The following is a 17,514-nucleotide window of genomic DNA, read 5'->3' as shown; positions in this document are numbered from 1 at the left end:
ATTGAAGGTTTACTATTCGGTGAAGACGACTGTAATAAACTGGAAGGCGAGGCCTCTCCCAGTGGAAGTCGGACATAGGTGAGTGAGAGATGGGAGAAGATGGGGAAGATAAACGCGGATAAAAAGAAGACTATGAAATCACGATGAATGAAACACGACGGACAGGGAGACATATGAACGAGACATTCAGAGAATAGAAAACCATATATGAACATTGGCCCCAATGAAAAGTGAGTGATGGCAAGCGAAGTCGTCCCGGCGGATGAACACTTATACGCGGAAGTACGTACCTCATACATGCTGAGTAACCGAACAAGCCAGGGTCCCTTATCTGTGTCCCGATGTTCACCCGCTGGTCACTGCATCTGCTTGTTAGCGCCGACAAATACGAGCCCGGGAGACTTTTTCTTTTACGTGATGGCCCGAAGCTTAGCCAGACGGGGGCCATTCGGCTTCTTCCGGTTATCGTGACGACGCAAACCCCACTTTGGGCCGGCTTATATGAACCTCTGCCGATCCTTCCGTCTCCGACAGGGTCCCTCAAAAATCGTTTCTGACTTTTTATCGTCTTTTCTTTTCCACTTTCGGTTTCCGGTGCTGGCATTGCCCAGCGCTGCGGTTGTTAACTGCAATCATGGACGCAATGATGCTCCACGGCTTTATCGCCGTCGAAAGCGGACCATCACAACCTCTCGAACTTCCCTCCGCTCCTGGGAAGGCCGTACACCGGAAGTACCCCGGCGCTCCGCAAGAAGCTTCGGCCATCGAACTCCAACCTCTGACCCGGACTCCGAAATCCAACAAGTCGACTTCGGCATCTCGAATCAACATTGCTTCTACGTCTGGTCCCCAGCCCGACACAACGACAAATGCCAACTTCAGTTCCGGGCCCGAACTTGAGGAACAAAGCCGTCCCGGAACTCCCAACGCCGACTCTTTGAACGATGGTAGCGCAAGAAGCGACAGCGCCGAGGCGATGCAAAGCATCATGAACCCATACATGAACCGCTGGCGACTCTTGGCTATGTGTCTGATCAACCTGAGCAACGGCATGAGCGATTCCGCTCCGGGTGCCTTGATCCCCGCCATCGAAGAGTACGTCCCCTTCCGCCTCCTCTCTGCAACGTCACTCCCAGGAGTGCTAACAAGCAGCAACCCAGATACTACGGCATCGGCTACGCTGTCGTCTCCCTCATCTTCGTCGGTAACGCTCTCGGCTTCATCGCCGGCGCCTTCTTCGTCGATGCCATCCGTGAGCGCGTCGGGCGCGCCAAGACGCTGGCCGTCGGCCAGGGCCTCATCTCGCTGGGCTACATCCCCATGATTGCTACCGCTCCGTATCCTGCCATCGTCGTGTCTTTCTTCTTTGTCGGGTTCGGCATGTCCATCAACCTGGCCATGGGCAACGTGTTTTGCGGATCGCTTAGCAACTCGACCACTGCCCTGTCGATGATGCACGGCTCGTATGGTATCGGAGGTACCGTCGGTCCGCTGCTAGCAACGTCTATGGTGACGGTTTTCGGCGTAATTTGGAGTCGATACTATGCGCTGAGCTTGGGGTTGGCGGCTTTGGGAGGCGTGTGTGGAACTTGTGCGTTTAGGGATTACGAGAGGGATACCCAGCAGCACTTGGGTTCTACTGGTGGTCAGTCAGCGGGCACCACTGCTGCTACTGCTGCTGCTGCCCCCCGTCGCGACTGGCGTGCCGATGTCGCGGCTATGGTTTCTGCTCTGTCGAACCGTGTCGTCCTTCTCGGTGCCCTGTTCATCTTCGCCTACCAAGGCGCCGAAGTTAGTATCTCCGGCTGGGTGAACACCTTCTTGATGGACTCGCGCCATGTAAGCGACGGCTCGGTCGGTTACGTTACCGCTGGTTTCTGGGGCGGTATCACGCTCGGTCGTTTCCTGCTGGCGCCGCCAGCGCACAGAATAGGGGAGAAGTTGTTCGTCGTCATTGTCGTCGTGGGAGCGTGCGCTTTCCAGCTGGTGGTTTGGCTCGTGCCAAATTTGATCGGAAACGCAGTGGCTGTCGCGATCGTTGGTCTGCTGCTGGGACCCGTTTACCCGTGCGCTGCGGCGGTATTCATGCGGAATATCAGCAAGCAGAAGCAGGTCAGTGGGATGGGCGTCATCTCGGCGTTTGGAAGCTCGGGAGGAGCGGCGGCTCCGTTTACAACGGGTTTGTTGGCGCAGGCTGTGGGCACGTTTGTCTTGCACCCGATTGTTATTGCGTTGTTTGTGGTTATGATGATTTGCTGGTATGCTCTGCCGAATAAGCCCAAGAGAAGCGAATAAGCGATTGGGGAGTTTGATGGGCGTGGGCTGCTGGGTGGAAATCTTATTATGAATGCCGCTGTCCGTGATGGTAAACTGGGGTTTTGTCTGGTAATGCGTCATACCCGTTCTTCATGAGTTATGCCTTTGGTTTCCTGTTCTTAATCTGCTTGTTGGGAGTTCGGCCTTCAAGATGCGCTTTACCACTCACGCCAACTCCATATTCAGTCTTGCCTGTCGTCATCATGTGCCACATCGCCTTCGCTTGACACCTTGGAAATTCGCAAAGCCATGTGTCTCCCACTCTAGAGCTGATTTCTTGCGCCGATCTTGCCAGGAACTGCGATTGGAAAGTCAAATGTCCAGGATAGATAGGGGCACAGGACTTTGAGTCTAGGAATAGCGCGAAAAGTGTTGCCAAGTCCAAGATGAGGTTGTAGTCGAGATGGTGGCAATGTAAGTACAAGTACAATAACCCTGACTAAGGATTCTCTAAGAGAGTAAATATCGTTCGGGATCCCTCCTCTCTCCTCCATCAACAAGACCCAAGGCGGAGCATACGCCGCCAAAGCTGAGCCTCAACTCCGAATACAGGTCATTCGCAGTAACTGTATGCGTCCCAGTCAGTAACAAGACAAGTCAACGTATGTCATAGATTTACTCACCCTAAGAACAACTAACAGTTTCATACCCCAAAACCGACATTCTTGTTGTTTTCCCGTTACCAGAGTCGTCTGTGCTCGTTTCCATGAGGTGGCTCGGGTACCCATGGGCATTCAAAATTGACTCGCTAAGGGGGCCCTTTGGGCTCAGCAGACGACTTCATCACAGGTAGTCTGGAAGGTACAGGTCCAAAGGGTGGAATATGAAGAATAGGAGCCAAGTTAATGGTGACAACAGAACCATAGGATTGCTGGACATCGCCGTAACTCCGTGGACCCAGCAGATCCGGCTCTCCTACCTTTGGTCGAGTAGAAAGAAGCTCGTGCCAGTTATCGTTTAAACTCCAGTATTTGACGCCTTGGCATTCCCTGATGAAGTTTCCTTTCTGGCTGTCGGGGAACATTTGTGCAACATCCCAAATGAACCGATCCACCGCCAGTTCGAATATCTTGTAGTTCCTCGATTTCATGCGATACCTCTCGTCGCCGTTCTGGTTTTGCCATCCGGTGTGGAGCGGGTACCGAGGATTTTGCTTTTCTGCATTCTAACCTTAGCATTTACACGTGGATGCCTAATCTGGAGACATTGGCCTAAAAGTTGGAAGCCCGAGATGATGGTGGAGAAATACTTACCACGGCTGAGACTGGACTTCAAGGCTGTAAGCATCGGCCTGATTCTGGAGTTGAGTGTACCAGTATCCGTTGTTACACAATTGCGTGGCATGACGCGAAAGTAGTCTGAGCCTCTCCCTGAGCTTTTGAAAAGGCTCGCGTAAGTGCTTGTCCCCGATCGCAGATAACCGAGCCACACTAGTGTACGCGCTGGCCAATCTCTCAAAAATAAAATATTCCTCGGTAGACCAGGGAATAGGGGTGTCAGATCAGATGATAGACGGTAAAAAGATGCGCCGTGATGAAGTAGACGTTCTTGATGTTGCGGGACGCGTCTTTGTTTAAAAAGGTAAATGCGATGGGAATGATATTTGCGTTGTATTGGAGCATAGCAGAAAAGATGTCGATTGCAAAGTCAAAGTTGCAAAACGAACGAACACGAATAATGATCCGTCTCGAGATCGCGCAGTTCTTGGCTCGCGCTCGCCCAAATAACTTGAAACCGCGATTCGATCCATTCCATTTCTGGGAAGATGGCTGTGAACTTCCAGTGAGCAGGGGCACCTTCCTCGAGAATGCCTCGCAACCGAGAAAATATTGCCATGACAGTGATCAAGGCAAGGAAGTCCCAAGGAGGGTGCGTTCCTTCACCTCTGACGAGGACAACCGCAGTCAGAAAATCCAGGAGCAAGCCCAGAGACTACAAGCGAGTAAACCGGCACTAACTGCGCACTTCACGTGGAGGAAATCGCACCGGATGCCCACTTGACCAATGACTAGGTACCCATATCCTCCAAATATATCCCAAAAATCTCGGGTTCAAACGCTTCCGATCGTTTAGCTTTCGCCAGAGGGATCCTGGTAGCGTAACGAAGAATAGGGCAGTTTCCAGGGCTTCTGTGAAATTGCCCGATTGGGTAAAAGTAATTTTCGCGTTTTTAGTCAAGCTGACAATCGGAGGACACAAGGCGGCGAGAAGAGGGACTTGTATAATGGAAGGGAGGAAGGAGTGGACGAGAGTAAACAGAAGTAGAATGATGGAGTAACCTCAAGAAAACGGCTGAAGACATGGAAACCGCAGCACGTGAGGAGGCGTCAATGTAGGTATGAGGTAGGTAGTACCTGTGCCTGCTGTGCAATGGAATGTCTGACAGTGCCCTGCATAGGTAATTTGAGCCGAAACCAAGCATGAAAGCTGGTCCTCTGGTCCAGCAAGGCGGGGCACTGCAATCTGGCGGCTCACGCGGGCATTGTTCTTGCCTTTCATGTGCGACAGAGGTAATAACGTCCGACATTGGAAAAGGCAAAATGGAACGCGCGGTTCCGGCCGCCAGTTTCTTCTGCTCTTCCACTATCTTTCCACTTCGCTTTTGCAAGAAAACCATTAGCGCCGTGTCAAATCGTATCGCTAGAGTTGACAGTACCTCGACGTTCATCGTCAGCTTCTTCTGATGGCCGTCGGGTGCTAATACCACTCGTCCCCATGAACCATTACAATTATGCGCTAACCCCCAGCTTTCGACCGCTCCCATCCAACAAGTGGTGTAAGCCTCACCGGAGCATCGTGATATGAAGCAACAGGCTGCCGAGGCTCAAATCACCCGACTCGTGGCTCGGAGGCGCACAACATGATTTACTCCGATTCGCAGAGTGTTGAAACTATGGCAAGATTAACCAGGCGCACAACTTCCACGAGGCTTACCTCACCTGCCTCAATCGGCTGAGCATCTTCTGGTGCGACAACTGCTTTGCTGTTACCGGAAACAGTCTTATACCTATGCTCCGGCCCCACTGAACCATAGTCGTTTTTTCTCACCATCAACACTTCACAGTTCTGCGAAGCACGGCCCCTGAAATTGGGTTTCCAGGAAGCCAGGGCAGAAATGGTAAGTAGTGCCTGTTCGAATTTGAAGCAGGTAGTGGGTTGTTACAAGTTGTTGACTCTTGTGTCCAAACCTAGGAGCCAGCAGCGTCGAACACTCGGCCGCCCGAGGCCAACGAACCCGAAGGCGGGCCTAACTCATCTGACCCAGATGATCCGAAGCCCCCTTCACCGAAACCTGCACCCATAGCTGCGTACGAGAACAATGGAGAAGCGCCGTGGAGAACTCTCTGGAAGGAGTTACCGTCCTCCAGCCGCTTCCTTATAGCAAAGGAACCTTTGCCAGAAACGAGATGCAATCAATGCACGAGATCTGAATTCGGAAAGCTGGGAGAACTCAACTGGTCGCTCGATAAGCAGAGCTCCGGTACCTGCTGGCAGTGTTTGATGGTTCTAACACTAGCCGAAAGGATACTAGGAAGACCTCTTTCAGGCGAAACAGTAGGGGTGTGCAGGGTTGAGTGCGACCGGTATTGTTGCTACCAAGTTGATGGTGACAAGGACCCTTGCTATGTGGAAAGACTTCATATTAGGTCTGGTCCAGGCCTGGATGACCACATAATGTTTAATGTTTCTTCACTTCTTCCAAGTAAGTCACTGCCTAATCTCTTAGTCCCTGGGACATCGATAACCACAGAACCTCAGACTGACTTGGCGTACAAAGGAGAACGTAAGACCATACCCATATTCAGGAGTCAACGATACTTGAACTCCAATCTTCAAAATTTTGCCTTCCATTCATTCAAAGTAGCTAAGACCTGGCTCAAAAGCTGCTTGGAATATCACCATGACTGTTCTCGCTATGGCGAAACGGTCTTACCCCGACGTCTTCTTTTTGTTGGCAATGGTCTCCAGGATATCCGCCTCGTTATGAATGACTTGCCTGCTTCCGGCCAATACACATGCCTCAGCCATCGTTGGGGAGCCAATCAACCACTCAAAACAACGAGGGATAACATTGAGGCTTTCCGGCGAACCATAGAGTGGCAGACCATGCCGAAAACATTTCAAGACGCGATCAAACTGACGCAGTACCTTGGAATACAATATCTGTGGATTGATTCCCTGTGCATCATTCAAGATGATGTCAACGACTGGGTCGAGGAATCTGGGAACATGTGCAACATATACGAGAATTCGTATTTGACCATTGCGGCCACTTCAGCATGCGAAGGCAGCCAAGGTCTTTCCATTAGGAAAAGTGCCAACTATGTACGACTCAGCGGTGAGCTATCTTCAGGCATCCTCTTCGACATTGTGGGACATAGACGGCCGCACACTTCCAAGAACGGCCATCTGACAATGGGTCATCCTCATGCCCATTATCCTGCCAACGACAACCCACCGCTGCTGAGCCGTGCATGGACTTTCCAAGAGCGTATCTTGGCACCAATGGTTGTACACTTCTGCGGCGAAGAATTACTGTGGGAGTGCGGGACGATGACATATTGTGAATGCGAGCCTGCGCATCGTGGTGGCACCTATCCTGGGGGCACTGTGAAGCATGAGTTTCATCGTATCCTCAAGCAGAGATCCTCTGGGCTCACGGTCTCTGGCTGGCATAAGATGGTCCAAGAATACTCAGCCCTGGACTTAAGCCACGAAGACGACAAATTGCCTGCCCTATCCGGGCTAGCCAAACAAAACGGGCGACTGCGACCATCAGCTCGTTATCTGGCCGGACTCTGGAGTAACTCCTTGATGATGGACTTACTCTGGAGTTCTTGGCATGTTCGGGACTCCGAGCCGCGGAATTCTGGCTTGGTCAAGGTGGACCAAAAGCCAACAGGTTGGAGAGCTCCGAGCTGGTCATGGGCAGCACAAAATGTTGCTGTCAGATTTCCTGCCAGCCCCCCCAAAACCATGATAACCTACCTGAAGATACACAGCTGTGAGACTACTCCAGCTACCCTCGACCCCACTGGAAAGATATCCGCAGGCTTGCTAGTCGTATCTGGAAGCCTTCATGACGTCTCAATCTTTCGTACCTTTACTGAGGTGCAGGAACTGAAAGAGGGAAACAAGGCTGAAGGAAGAATCACTTTGGTCATCCAATCTACAGGCGTTAGGATTCGCTTGCCGTTCATCTTGTCCAACTCGGACATGTATGGCCTTTGGACCTTGGGAAACTCTAACATAGTCGCAATGGACTCGCCTTACGATCTTCTCTGTCCAAACCAGACGGAGGAGTATAACGGCCACTATGGGAAAAGCGGGACCAAGTGCCTCCCATTGGCTTGCCTAGGATACTCAGAGTTGCTGCAAGGAAAGGGTAAGACGGTGGCGGAGGACCTGGAAGAGATTGAAGGGAATGATAAGGCAGAGAAAAACCGGGTTGCGAACGAGAGCGACGACCAGGACAAAGCAAATGAAGGTTTCGATACATTTGAAAAAGAGGGAAAAGGGGAGGACTGGAAGATTCCGGACAGCAAACAACAGGACCCTGAAGCATTGGTCAGGTCTTCGGGAAAATATTCCATGCTCTTGGACAAGATGGAAGGTGAAAATACGTACCGACGGATCGGGATGTTCATTGAACTTCGAACGGTTCGTGAGGATGAGCCTCCGCGACCCATGTCCGCACTTTGGAGAGAGAAACCGAGTGTTCTGGATCCTGGTGGTGGGGTTGAGACGAACTTGACCATCAAGTAGCATCCACTGGTCACAGCGATGCATCCAGGAACATCACAAGCGAAAAGTGGCCGCTTCTTGGAAGAACTTCAGAGGTGCCACGATTATTGTGAATACGTTGGAGCGGTGCTTTCTTTAAACCCGACTTGGCGGATACCATGTTGGTTTATTGCGCACGTGGATATGATGGGCACCAAGTTAGGCGAGGGGCTGGAAAGCGTATGGTGAAGGGCAGATTTAGATGAGTTGGATTGGCGGTTGCGCTCGGGAGTATGGAAGACTTGATGAGACCACGACTCTTACTTCCTTTTTTTTCCATTATCGGATTTGCGTATTTGCCGGAAATCTTCCTTTGTTCAAGTTGATTCATTGTTACGTCCCTCTCCTCCTCTTCTTCTTCTTCTTCTCTGTTTCTTCCTTTGCTTGGATTGCGTTTTGTGTCATTAGTTTGTTACCTTGTTCTCAATGTCATTAGTCCTTCGAACTCGAAGAAGCACGTTATTTGTTAGGTTATTTCGAAGTTACTGCTTCAATGTGTGGATAGTGATGGGCGAGTGTCTCCTAGGTGCAGGCATGCTCGCTTCTTCCGGCCAACAGTACGCGACACCGACCACAAATCTTGCCTGGCACAAGCATTTTTGCCTTTTTAAAGGTGAAGTCAGACCCGAAAAAGCACATACGACCATACCCACTGGAAAGCTCGGGATCCCGTCCGCTCTCCCATAGATAAGCCACCCCTCACTGGCTTATCTATGGGAGCCATTTTTTGACAGGGATTTGGATGACTCAGCTGAAAACGCCGCTCCCGTTTCGAGAACCGTTTCCCATTGCCTTCGCCGTCGAGTGCACCGTTCCACTTACACCAAGCCCAGCTGAGTAGGCTAGGCATATACTACATAAGGTACTTACCCCTGCCATTTACCCCCGACACCTTAATTGGGAGGTGTGGTTAGCTTTGGTGAACATCAGAAGGGCCTCAAGATACAAATCGCGTCTTTACCTTCAGATTTCCGACTGAACCAAACAAGCACACTTCTATCCCATTCTCATTGCATTCACTGCATATCCATACTTTTCGGTTGATTCTACCGCATTTATTCTACCGCATCAATTACGGCCCCTACTCCCAAACATAACTGAGCTCGTTATGTCGCACGGACATTGCCCACAGTCCCATCTTCCTCTCGCAACAAAAGGTCTTGGCGCCAAGCGCTAGCGCTAGCGCTTGGTTGCCCGCAAATCCTTAACACTACCCAAATCGCCGCTTTCACGGTCGATATCCCAACAACCACAACTACGAAATGTCTACGCCTTCGCCCCCTGGGGTCCCCCAACCAACGCCGCCGGTCATGACGCCGGTTACTCCTCTGCCGGACACCCTTTGCGTCCCGCCACCGCCCTCCACGACGGCGCAGTCGGCCAAGAGAGCCCGGACTGCAGACGAGGAAGTCCGTCCCGCCCATGCCACCACCGCCACCCCTACTGCTTTCGGCCCCATCACGTCCTTCGCTGAGACCCTCATCTCTGAAGCACTCGCCAAAGTGGAGGTCTACCGCTCCTTCGCCGCTGCTCTAGACACCGAGTTCGCCCGCTTCTCCGTCGTCTCTCCAGCCCATGCCCGCGAAGCCGAACACCTCGCACGAACCATCACCGCCGCACTGTTGAGGGTATGGTAAGATATGCGCTGTGCGGAGAGAAAAGGAGGATGTGCGTGAAGGACTGGCTATATGGGCGAGAGCCCAGCCAGGCCAGTCCGTGTGCGCGGACGTGCAGTGCGACAATGTCACAGGCTAACCCGGTGAAAATTGGGCAGTCATGGGTTAATCCCGTGGCATCTGGATCGCACAGGCACCTGCAAAAGAAGAGTCAAGGATGGAACAGTCTTGCTTCTTCATAATAGAATACGTCATCTTGACAACAGTAGAAGGTACCAGAATTTACAAAATTCCTATAAATTTACCTGTCCTCCCAGACCCTTCTGGTGGCACGCTAGAAAAAAGAAATAAAGAGACAAGAATTAAGAACGAAATGGAATAAACTATATGTCTTGCGAGACGCCAATAAACCAAATCTGTCCCAATGCGCAGATGAAGGATATCATCTGTCCCTGGACATAACACCAAGACGGTCGGTAATTTGGTGGTAGCCAAAGTACGTTCTGGCCGTTGCAAGTAATCCAAGACTTATCCTGTCCCAAGTTATAGCTATGGCTTTCTGAGTTATCTAGTACAACTTGGCGTTCGGTAGTTTCTGTAGCTATTTTAATATGTCTAGCGTTGGTACGTAAGTAGCGATTGGTAGGATCAAACGAGATATTGGTTATCCTAGTAGTAGTAGGAATCGTTTGGAGGCAGCTCCCCGACGCCGGATCCCAGATCTTGATCGTGTAGTCCTCTGAACCGGACGCCAGCCGCTGGCCATCCGGCGAGAAGGCCACGGAGTAAACCGTGCCGCTATGGCCTTCGAGGGTTTGGAGGCAGCTCCCCGACGCCGGATCCCAGATCTTGATCGTTTTGTCCTCTGAACCGGACGCCAGCCGCTGGCCATCCGGCGAGAAGGCCACGGAGTAAACCGTGCCGCTATGGCCTTCGAGGGTTTGGAGGCAGCTCCCCGACGCCGGATCCCAGATCTTGATCGTGTGGTCATATGAACCGGACGCCAGCCGCTGGCCATCCGGCGAGAAGGCCACGGAGTCAACCCTGCCGCTATGGCCTTCGAGGGTTTGGAGGCAGCTCCCCGACGCCGGATCCCAGATCTTGATCGTGTAGTCCTCTGAACCGGACACCAGCCGCTGGCCATCCGGCGAGAAGGCCACGGAGTAAACCCGGCCGCTATGGCCTTCGAGGGTTTGGAGGCAGCTCCCCGACGCCGGATCCCAGATCTTGATCGTGTAGTCCTCTGAACCGGACGCCAGCCGCTGGCCATCCGGCGAGAAGGCCACGGATTCAACGTGGCCGCTATGGCCTTCGAGGGTTTGGAGGCAGACATTCCAGTCCAATTCCACAGCCGGCTTCGTTTGAATCCATTCAGGTTCTTCTCCTTTGAAATTTCTCTTTATCAAGCTCCTGCTTGGAGCAAATACAAGCGCTGATATGTATGCTTGAAGTGGAGCTTGCTCTATTATTGACTTATTTGATAGAGCAAACCGGTAAGCATCCCAAACAAGCTTTGACAACTGCGACTGATCATTACCTCCCTGTATCTTCAGTTAGACCAAGTTCCTTAGGTGGAGTTAGACTTATACTTACTAGTAGGCTCTCGAGCTTTCTAATAGCAACAACGCCCGCAGGCATAGCTTGGAGTAGACTTAGAGCTTCCAGCCAGTAAAGGTACTTCGTCTTGAGGAATGTATAGACAACCCTGTTGTCCTGTAAAAGATCATTCCGGTTTGTGTTCGGACTGAAAACCAAGTCGTATAGGTGATCAACCCAGTAGACGCACGAGTACCGCACCGTCGCTAGCGGGTCTGGATTCGGTACTTGGACCTTGTCAATCGGAAATCCCGGTGCCCTTAAGCCGTATATGTCGCGTCGCAGTGTTGTAGACATAGCATCAAGTGACCTCGAGAAGATGGTATAGTTCACATCTTCTTTCCCAAAAGGAAAAATCCACTTGAATGTCTCCCAACCTTGGTTGCCAGCTTTATCAGAGGCATTTCCAAGTAAAAATTCCTTGGCGGATTGGTGGACGAAATAAACAGTCTGGTCTCGAAGAGTCAAAAACGAGCCGCAAAGCCCTATGATCGCTTCCAGGAATTCAGGATTGTTGCGAATATTATTGGGTAGCTTAATGAGCGTGGCTAATTCATGAAGACTGATTGGTCGGTGAACAATTGCGGCAACGGCAAGAATGTCTTTGCAAAGACCGGAATCCCGTGGTAGGCTTATTATAATCTGTTTCATTCGCGCGTATAGCGCATCCAGCCCGGGTGGAAACGTGCGTAGGATCTCTTGGATATGCCATTCCTCGACCTCTTCGTCTGCAAGCGCTTGGCAGACCAACGCCACCCAGAGGAACGTATTTTGCGCGTTGGAGTGCAAATAATCATAAACGGCCCTTTTCGTAGCAAGACCGTACTCCTTCAGTTGGTCCACCTTGTACCGAATAAATGCATCGACAGCTGTCGCGACGGATTTTGCATTTAGCTCCAGGGATACGATTAATTTGGTTGTAGCAACTCTCAATCCTTTCTCGATTCGCGGCCAGTTACGACTCGAGACGATCCACTTGACTTGAGAAGATCCAGATGGTTCTTGGGCGATTAAGCCAAGAAGCTGTGACTGATCTTCGACACACTCATCAAGTGCGTCGATGATCAGGTAGGTCGTTCGGAGGTCTTGGTCTTGTAGGATATTGGTGAAGATTCTCGATAGGGCGTCCCACGTATTTGGATCTTTGAAGAGCCCTTCGCCTGCACGGTCGTACTCACTGCGCACGTGTGAGAGGATAGATGGCTGCTGGTCACTGAGTACGTAGATTAGGCCGCGCAGTACGGCAGTTGCATTGTTGATGCGAGAGTCGGTAGCTTGGCAGAAGAAGTAGGCCACATTGCAGTGGTGCGCGTTGGCAGTACTGCCTTGATCCAGCTCATTGATGATGCCGCACAACAACATAGTCTTCCCTTTGCCGGGGTCGCCCTTGATCCAGAGCAATCGGTGCTGTGAGTCGTCACGCCATTGTTGAAAGTCAGCGTTATTGAGGACCCAACGATACGAGTCTTGCAAAAGGCCGCCTTTGGTCCGTTCAATGCGGACTTTATCATCGCGAGGATTGGTAATGCGCAAGTCCTTCAGACATTGCTGGTCCTTCTCTGACATTGCATAGCGTCCCAGTCAGCCATGATGAAGACGTGGTGATGAATCAGTGTACTGACCTTCCTTCTCACGTTTGAGACGCTCAGGTTCTTGATCCGTTCCAGAATAAGAAGCTATGGGATGTTAGCACAGGCCCATACCATCATCACCCATAATGGAAACCTACGTCCATAGTAGTTATGGTTATGTTGAGTCCCGGCGGCGTTGTTGTTATACTGAGGCCCAGGGCCGGTATTGGCGTTGGAGAAACCCGAACCAGAATTGTAGAAAGACATGTCGCAGGGATTGAGCTTCGGGAGGTGTATAATGCTCGCTTACAAGATCAAACATGTGGAATTAAAGGAGTTGATCGTCTTGCAATGTTCAGGGAGAAAGCGAGGGGTTGACAGAACGAAACGAAAAAATGAGTATTGACCAACTGGTTAGCCGACCAAAATATCAAAGGTGTAGTATCCCCAAACTTTGGTTTGCAGCTCAGAAGACTCATCCCCAACCAAAGGTGGTCTCAAAGCTGTGGGATGGCGGATGTGCTAGCGAATGTGCACATTTGCGGCATCAGCTGTTGACGCCCGGCCTTTCAGATCAGCCTAGGTGTCAAGATGCCCAATGGACACTACCTATTAATGCCCAAATTCCCAGTCTGGCGTGGGTCGGCCACCAATCGCATGTGCCATTGGTAGTGTGAAGATATCCTTTCGGGGAAAGCTGAATGCAACGCCTGCCCCCACAACTGTAAGTAAGACGCCACTCTCCTAGACTGAGATCACCGTCACTGCGAGAAAGGTCCTAAGCAAATTCGGCCAATCAGAAGCTTCAAAGAAGAACTCCGCACCGAAGATAAAACACTTAGGCTTGAAGGGTCACCTGGCCAAGAGGGGATTGTCTGGTCTGGATGCCCTCCATATTTCCCATCATGGTGGGTGGAGGTATGTGAGGCCACCAATCCGACGGCGTTTAGCAACGTCGCTCACTCTGAGAGCAAAGGTTACAAGAGCTAAGCCTCAATCCACCCCTCTCCACGTTGCGCCTTGCCTTTAATACCCCGAGTAGATGTTGAAACCCTCAGTACTTTCGACCTGTGCTTGGGATCTTTGCAACTCGAGACAGTGTTGTTCTTCATTTTTTATAGCCAGGTTTGACGTCAACATCTGCAGAAATGGACCCCTCACACGACACTTCTCGATACACAGTCGGCTGGATCACCCCCTTGCCCTTGGAACTCACCGCTGCGGTCGGAATGTTAAGAGGACCCGACAACAATGGAGATTCCCGACGACGATGTCCTCTACCACGTCGGACGTATAGGCTCGCACTTCGTCGTGATGGTTGTGTGCCCACGCATGGGTATCGAACCAGCCGCTACGGCTCTTGCCAACATGCGCCGCTCGTTTCCCAACATCAAACACGTCCTGGTGGTTGGCATTGCAGGCGGGATGCCCTGCTACGGTCCAGATAGGCAGGAGCAGATCGTCTTGGGCGATATCGTCGTCGGCGTTCCCCAGCAAGGAAGAGGAGGTGTGACGCATTACGAGTTCGGTGCGTGGGAGGGCGAGAAAGAATTGACCGTCAAAGAACACACGCTTCACCCGTCTGCTGCTCTGCTCACTGCGGTGAACAATCTGCAAACTGTGCATATGCAGGTGGTGGGAAGTAAGATCCCGCAGTACCTGAAAGACTTACGGGAGCGCTTGAATGAGCGTTCGCGACAGGCTTATCAGGATCCTGGAGCCAAATATGATTATCTCTTTGAGGACAACTATCCTCATCCGGACAGGGGAAGATTCTGTCAAGGTCTTTGTGATACGACGCGAGCAAAGGTGCGCAAAGGCCGAGGCAAAAGAGCCGATCGGAAGAGTGACCAACCCCATATCCACTATGGCAACATTGGCTCGGCCAATACGGTTGTCAGGTCGAGCGCCAAGAGGAATGACCTCTACGCGAAGCACAAAATCATCTGTCTTGAGATGGAAGCCGCGGGCGTGATGAGCGACTACCAGGGTCTGGTGATGTCACACGGACATTCGACAATACCACTAATCTCCCCAAGAGCCGCACGGCTGAACCCCAAGCCTTGCCACAGGGCTGGATGTCTCAAGCAACTATGCTACACTCACCTTCGGGAAGTCTGTTCCTCCAACGGCACGACTTACCCGGAATCCCCTCAGTACCCTTAGCGCCTTCGGCGTATTCCAGCCAACGACACAACTGCCGCCTGCACTGCCTCCACGCTAGGCCGCGCTAGCCAGGCCATGAAGGAAGAACACTGAAGGAAGCTATTTAGGAAGACCCACATGTAAGCACAATAGTGCACACTAGATAGATGCATTGTGGCTTTGCGGCCAGATTAGGCCGATAGGGAGATGTACGTACCTAGTAGAAGGAAGGAAGGCTTTGGCATAAGAAGGCCAGGAAGTCCAGCCTGGATGAAAGGCTTGAGAGGATTCAACAAGGCCTTCGGGACCAAAGTAGTTTATCAGCGGAATTGAACTACTGTTCCAAGCCCAGAACACTGCCCTTGTCACAGGTGATCCGGGGAGTTTGCGACTATGCCGACTCGCACAAGAATAAGAAGTGGCAGGGCTATGCGGCAGCAACGGCGGCGGCATACGCGAAGGAGCTTCTGTTGCTGCTGCCGTCTGGTGGAGGGTCGTCGACCGATTCATCTTCTCCCGATGAGAGGAGTGCGACTCGGGAAAATGGGTGGTATGTCGGACGGGATCAGTTTCACAACTCGGGAGCCGGGTTTATGAACTTCAACATGGGTGCAGGAGTTCAAACAAACAAAAACACCGCTGGAAACCAATACAATGCGCCACTTTACGGGCATCCGTCAGCCGTACCGCAGTGGCCCAAGTACTAGCAGGCGGGGTTCATGTAGACAATGTGGCCTCCCCTCCTGCCACGGAAGGGAAGGATGGAGGAAAATAAGAGGGTCTGAGGGTGTGATCTGGGAAACGCCCAAGTAGTTTGTCAAGACATTGTCGGCTGTGCAACAAGTCTTGAAGGGCCAACGTCCTCACTGCTGCTTATTCCAACCATAGTCTTCTGGCCTCCGCTTAGAGATCGAACTTTGTCCCCGGATTGATCAGAAATCCATCCAAAGACATCATATTGTAACGTCCATGCTCGTCATCGGGAATAGGCACTGGCTTCGGCTCATTGGCAAGCCGACTGGTGAATCCAAACGACAGTAGCAGACCCAGAGCCCTGGCAAGTTTGATCGTTTGAAGCTGATGGTCTGATAAGTCGCCGACCTCCTGTTTGAATCTCTCCCAGAAGGTATCCTGCAACGCATGGTAGTCGTCGTATCGTGTCCACCCGTTGCGCAGGTGAAGCTTCCCGGACAGAAACCGGAGAGAGTAAAGGTCGAGTCCGAATGGACACACTTCTGCTTCCGCTCAGTCAATGACGCCCACGAGGTGACAGGTGGCTTTGTCAACTATGATGTTGCAGGTGCCGAAGTCTTGGTGGAGGAGGACCATGGGTAGGGAGAGTATGTCGTCTATATGGTCGAGGCAGGTCTGGATGATGGGTCGGAATCGAGACGGCAGCGAAGTATTTAAGAGTTCGAGGTCGGCAACGTAGGTTTCTCGTAACCTGTCGCGGTACTCTGGGCCAACGGGCTGAGGAGCCTTCCATGACAGGGCCATGAAGCTGCAGACATTGAGTTAGTATTATGGCAAAATTAATTTCGCCGGCCGAGGCTTACCGCGCGATGTTTTCCATCAAGTTCCTTCGCCAGACACAATTATCTCCGGGAAGCCACGAGCCAAGATAAATCCAAATGTGTCACTCCACGTACTCGGGTCATCAAGTAGACGCGCAGTGCCTGCTTTTCTTCATGTTCGCCTAACCTGCCCATGAAAGACACCTTCGGCACCAGTGATCCGTAAATCTCAGTGGCCAGGCAGCTGATTTCGGTCTCGAGCGCCAGCGACTCGAGGCGGAACTGGACGACGTATTGCAGGCCAGGTCCTGCGTAGACGGCGTAGCTGCATGCGCCTTGCACATCGACTGGGACTACCTCGCCACCGTCGACAAGCTCCTTTGCTTTGGCGTCGCAGGCTGCGCGGGTGGCAGAAGTTTTGGTGAAGAAATCCTGGATTTCGGGATCCACAGAATAGTTCGCTGGAGCGTCAGGACTCGGGGCGGTGATAATGATTTCGGATGATTTCTCCATGGCGTGATGGCTGTGTCGATGACAGAGAGGACGATGATTGTTGAGAAGGCGGAGAAGGTGACAATGGGGAGGAAGGGAAACTGGGAGAAGATGAGAAGGCGAAATGGAGAAGGAGACGGAGATGGAATGCATGACGTTGGTGGGAGTTGTATAAAAAGGAAGGTACGTTTCGCAAGGGCGATTCCCATCTTTGCCGCTGCCGGCAGGTGTTTGCTCTCATTGAAAGCCGTTGCCAGTGCCTTCCGTGAACTGTTTTATGCAAGGAGACCGGCCGCACCCAACCCGGTGAAGTTGTCAGCGATGCCTCCGTCGTCAGTGTGCTTCTGCCAGAGTGTCTGGCGCCAAGCCTTCCTTGTGCAAGTCCACGAAAAGAAGTGCGAGGTCTGGATTCTAGCAACAAATTGTTGCCAGTAAATACCGATGGCAAGGGAGAGATTCTTCCGTGTAGCCGCCTCGGGT

The 17,514-nt window shown here is 51.9% G+C and overlaps 7 protein-coding genes across 7 annotated transcripts; 5 read left to right on the top strand and 2 right to left on the bottom strand.

The window, feature by feature from the left end:
* The first annotated feature begins 562 nt into the window (after nucleotides 1-562).
* SMAC4_08435 (uncharacterized protein) lies at nucleotides 563-2,879 on the top strand. The gene is made up of 2 exons (XM_003347383.2): nucleotides 563-1,095; nucleotides 1,161-2,879. The coding sequence occupies exons 1-2, from the start codon at nucleotides 635-637 to the stop codon at nucleotides 2,293-2,295; spliced, it is 1,596 nt and encodes a 531-aa protein (XP_003347431.1). The 5' UTR covers nucleotides 563-634; the 3' UTR covers nucleotides 2,296-2,879.
* Nucleotides 2,880-4,875: 1,996 nt separating this feature from the next.
* Nucleotides 4,876-8,572, top strand: SMAC4_08434 (uncharacterized protein). The gene is made up of 2 exons (XM_066090796.1): nucleotides 4,876-6,019; nucleotides 6,095-8,572. Exons 1-2 carry the CDS (start codon nucleotides 5,818-5,820, stop codon nucleotides 8,080-8,082), a joined length of 2,190 nt encoding a protein of 729 aa, XP_065947092.1. The 5' UTR covers nucleotides 4,876-5,817; the 3' UTR covers nucleotides 8,083-8,572.
* Nucleotides 8,573-9,362: 790 nt separating this feature from the next.
* Nucleotides 9,363-9,737, top strand: SMAC4_13769 (uncharacterized protein; the record flags this gene model as incomplete). Its single annotated transcript, XM_066091605.1, has 1 exon — nucleotides 9,363-9,737. One exon carries the CDS (start codon nucleotides 9,363-9,365, stop codon nucleotides 9,735-9,737), a length of 375 nt encoding a protein of 124 aa, XP_065947091.1.
* Nucleotides 9,738-9,915: 178 nt separating this feature from the next.
* SMAC4_13768 (uncharacterized protein) lies at nucleotides 9,916-13,204 on the bottom strand. Its single transcript, XM_066091604.1, has 4 exons — nucleotides 13,042-13,204; nucleotides 12,935-12,988; nucleotides 11,310-12,871; nucleotides 9,916-11,257 (listed from the first exon to the last, which is right to left on the bottom strand). The coding sequence occupies exons 1-4, from the start codon at nucleotides 13,148-13,150 to the stop codon at nucleotides 10,100-10,102; spliced, it is 2,883 nt and encodes a 960-aa protein (XP_065947090.1). The 5' UTR covers nucleotides 13,151-13,204; the 3' UTR covers nucleotides 9,916-10,099.
* A 930-nt stretch (nucleotides 13,205-14,134) lies between these two features.
* Nucleotides 14,135-15,049, top strand: SMAC4_13767 (uncharacterized protein; the record flags this gene model as incomplete). Its single annotated transcript, XM_066091603.1, has 1 exon — nucleotides 14,135-15,049. One exon carries the CDS (start codon nucleotides 14,135-14,137, stop codon nucleotides 15,047-15,049), a length of 915 nt encoding a protein of 304 aa, XP_065947089.1.
* A 372-nt stretch (nucleotides 15,050-15,421) lies between these two features.
* Nucleotides 15,422-15,625, top strand: SMAC4_13766 (uncharacterized protein; the record flags this gene model as incomplete). The annotated part of the gene is made up of 1 exon (XM_066091602.1): nucleotides 15,422-15,625. One exon carries the CDS (start codon nucleotides 15,422-15,424, stop codon nucleotides 15,623-15,625), a length of 204 nt encoding a protein of 67 aa, XP_065947088.1.
* Nucleotides 15,626-16,310: 685 nt separating this feature from the next.
* Nucleotides 16,311-17,055, bottom strand: SMAC4_09786 (uncharacterized protein; the record flags this gene model as incomplete). Its single annotated transcript, XM_003343516.2, has 2 exons — nucleotides 16,311-16,507; nucleotides 16,908-17,055. The coding sequence occupies 2 exons, from the start codon at nucleotides 17,053-17,055 to the stop codon at nucleotides 16,311-16,313; spliced, it is 345 nt and encodes a 114-aa protein (XP_003343564.2).
* Nucleotides 17,056-17,514: the final 459 nt, after the last annotated feature.

This window comes from Sordaria macrospora, chromosome 5, assembly GCF_033870435.1.
Source record: "Sordaria macrospora chromosome 5, complete sequence".
NCBI lineage: Eukaryota > Fungi > Ascomycota > Sordariomycetes > Sordariales > Sordariaceae > Sordaria > Sordaria macrospora.
This window is presented reverse-complemented; position numbering and strand designations above follow the sequence as displayed.